Below are 2,652 nucleotides of genomic sequence, written 5' to 3' on the forward strand. Positions count from 1 at the left end.
TAATCTGGAACAATGCATATGCAATAAATAATGACTTATTCAACACCTTAAATGACATAAAAAATTCAAAATAGTGTTAATCCAATGCACGTGTGTTACAAACCCTTCTAATCACTCCTGTCCTCTCTTATCGTATGTGTACTAAAATTGTTTTGTCATGTCATAACATAAAAAAGGGGTACTTAAAAAACACTCATTTAAAAACTTCTATTACTTATTGGAGAATAAGTGCAAATAAAGGAGCACAATACATAAATGATTGTGAATAGAAGCAAAACATTCACAATTGAGAACCCTTCTCCCAACAGCTCATTAATCAAAGCATATGAATACAAACGCAGGTAATAAACAATAAGATCATGGTTCTAAGTTCTAACCTAATAAGCAAACTCATACACAATCATCCGAAAAACACATACAAGTCAGAATTAGCAAGTCAAACTGCCTAAAGCAGCTAGCATGGACTACAGTACTACACAAATGATTCAAGAAATCATATGTTCTATCTCATCTTGCAATGTAACTGAAGCAAGAAAATCCCATAATTATGTTTAGAATTGAAACGAATCTTGACTTATACGATCATACCATTAATCATCAACAATATCATAATCCATAATTGTTAATTAGATACTCAACTCCTTTGATACCCAAAAAGAACAAGTGACTAACTTGCAAAACTAAATCAAGATAATAACTTTTTTATCAAGTTCATATCATAATCATGAGGTAGCACATACAAACAATGCCCAATAACTCGCACTTACCAAACATTGGGCTCTTAATTCTTCTTCAAAGGTCGTCTTGATTCCTCAAATACTCCCCAGTATCAGCCTGGCGAATAACCACAAGCCCATTAGGGTCCATCTTCCTGCAATCCTGAGTCGATTTCGCAGCAATCCCAAATCCCAAAGGCAAATCCGACATAGAAAACACAACCACCCCATCATACGCATTGATGTTATCAGTAATCCTGCCTAACCCACCTTTCACGACATCGTTCCCGTACAAGAACGACATCTCCGAAGTGGGTTTTAGCCACACTTTATGCTTCGCATTAGCAGCCAACAGATTCAAGGCCTGAATCGTGAGATGGAACTTGCCGCTTTTTGTGAATTTGCCGATGTTGGTCCCCATGGCGACGAGGTTTTCTCGCTTCACGTTGGTGGCGCGTTTGACTAGTGACTCCGAGACGTAATAGACTCTGTTCTTGTGGAGACGGAAGCAATAGCGACCTGGGTTTTGATCTGGGCCTTCGTGTGATGGAGAATCGACGAGGTTCTTGAGATTGTTGCCTGTGAATTTGAATAGCTTCTCGAATACTTGAGTCGTCTCGGCTTCGTCTAATGGCCTCATCTCTGTAGAGGTGATTCAAATGAAAGAAAGAAGCAGGGAGAGTTAAGGAGAGGAGGGTTTTTGAAAAGAACACGGCGAGGGTTTTGGAAGACGAAGACGGCGAGAAGCTGAGAATTAGGTTTGAGTTTATGTCTTTATGATAACATAAACTATAAAGATATCAAGGGGTGTTTGGCCGTTAAAAAAAATTATAAAATGTTTGGTAAATATTGACAAAATTGCAAAAATAGTCCTTTGTTGGCAACATTTTATGGTTTTGGTCCAAAAGTTTTGGTGATTCAATTTTGAATACTTTGTTAAGTTTTGTTCCTTATAATTGATATTTTTATGTGTTTTTTGTCCATACCCAATCTAAAATGATGAATATGCCGTTAGATAATTCTTTTTTATTTTCTTTTAATTAATTTATTATTATTTTAATTAAAAAAGAAAAAAAATACCTCTCTCTCTCTTAACAATATCCATGTAACAACCCACATTAAAATGAAACTCAAAATAATCGAAACAAGCAAAGCAAATCGATGAACCCAGCTGACCAAAAACACACAACCCGCTAGCAATTAACACAAAGTAACACTTCCACACTGGAATGATAGAATACCAAAAGCATTAAAGTGAAAGTGTAAAACTGATCTGAACAAAAGTTAGATTCTAAGCGGGCTTCTTGTGAGTGAGTGACAGATGGAGGTTAGAGGCACAGAGGAGTAAAAGATCGTCGCTTGCCTGCAGCTGTCCACCGGAGTAGAAAGACAAAAAGATGGTGCGACTGTGAGCAGTAAGAGACGAAGTATGGAGCATATGAGACTGAAAGAGATTGGCGTCAGAGGTATGGCTACGAATTCGTATTTGACTGGGAAGGATAGAGAGTGACCAGAGACGATGGAGGAAACATGTGCGTATCTTGGATTTAATTGAAATTTTGAAATGTTGAATGAGAATCGGGCCTGATACCCCTTTCAATCTGAACGACATTTCGATTCCGGTGACCACTTTCAGAAATCCTTAAAGAACAACAACCAGATGAGCGCTAGTACCTCTGATAAAGCAAAAGGGTTTGTTCCTCCACTATTCTTCTAACTCAATCCCTAAACTTAGAAATTATATGAAAATACACAGGTGAAATCGATTTTTCAGAAATCAATTGTTCATGAAAACCCATTGCTCATAAGCTTTTTTAGATTCAGAAATCAATTTTAGTTCTAGAAGCAAACCCATAAATTCGATTGTTCTTGAAGAGCAAACCTAGAATATCGATTGTGCAACAGGTTAAGTAAGGAGATATGTGGGATTACAGTG

The 2,652-nt window shown here is 37.1% G+C and overlaps 1 protein-coding gene across 1 annotated transcript; it reads right to left on the reverse strand.

The window, feature by feature from the left end:
- Positions 1-569: 569 nt before the first annotated feature.
- LOC111900866 (uncharacterized) lies at positions 570-1,653 on the reverse strand. Its single transcript, XM_023896747.3, has one exon. It carries the CDS (start codon positions 1,354-1,356, stop codon positions 793-795), a length of 564 nt encoding a protein of 187 aa, XP_023752515.1. The 5' UTR covers positions 1,357-1,653; the 3' UTR covers positions 570-792.
- Between the last annotated feature and the right edge of the window lie 999 nt (positions 1,654-2,652).

The sequence above is a fragment of the Lactuca sativa genome, chromosome 7, assembly GCF_002870075.4.
Source record: "Lactuca sativa cultivar Salinas chromosome 7, Lsat_Salinas_v11, whole genome shotgun sequence".
In the NCBI taxonomy this organism is placed as follows: domain Eukaryota; kingdom Viridiplantae; phylum Streptophyta; class Magnoliopsida; order Asterales; family Asteraceae; genus Lactuca; species Lactuca sativa.

What these genes read in the sequence shown, in the direction of transcription:
- LOC111900866 (XM_023896747.3), bottom strand. Translation starts at nt 1,356, where the DNA reads ATGAGGCCATTAGACGAAGCCGAGACGACTCAAGTATTCGAGAAGCTA.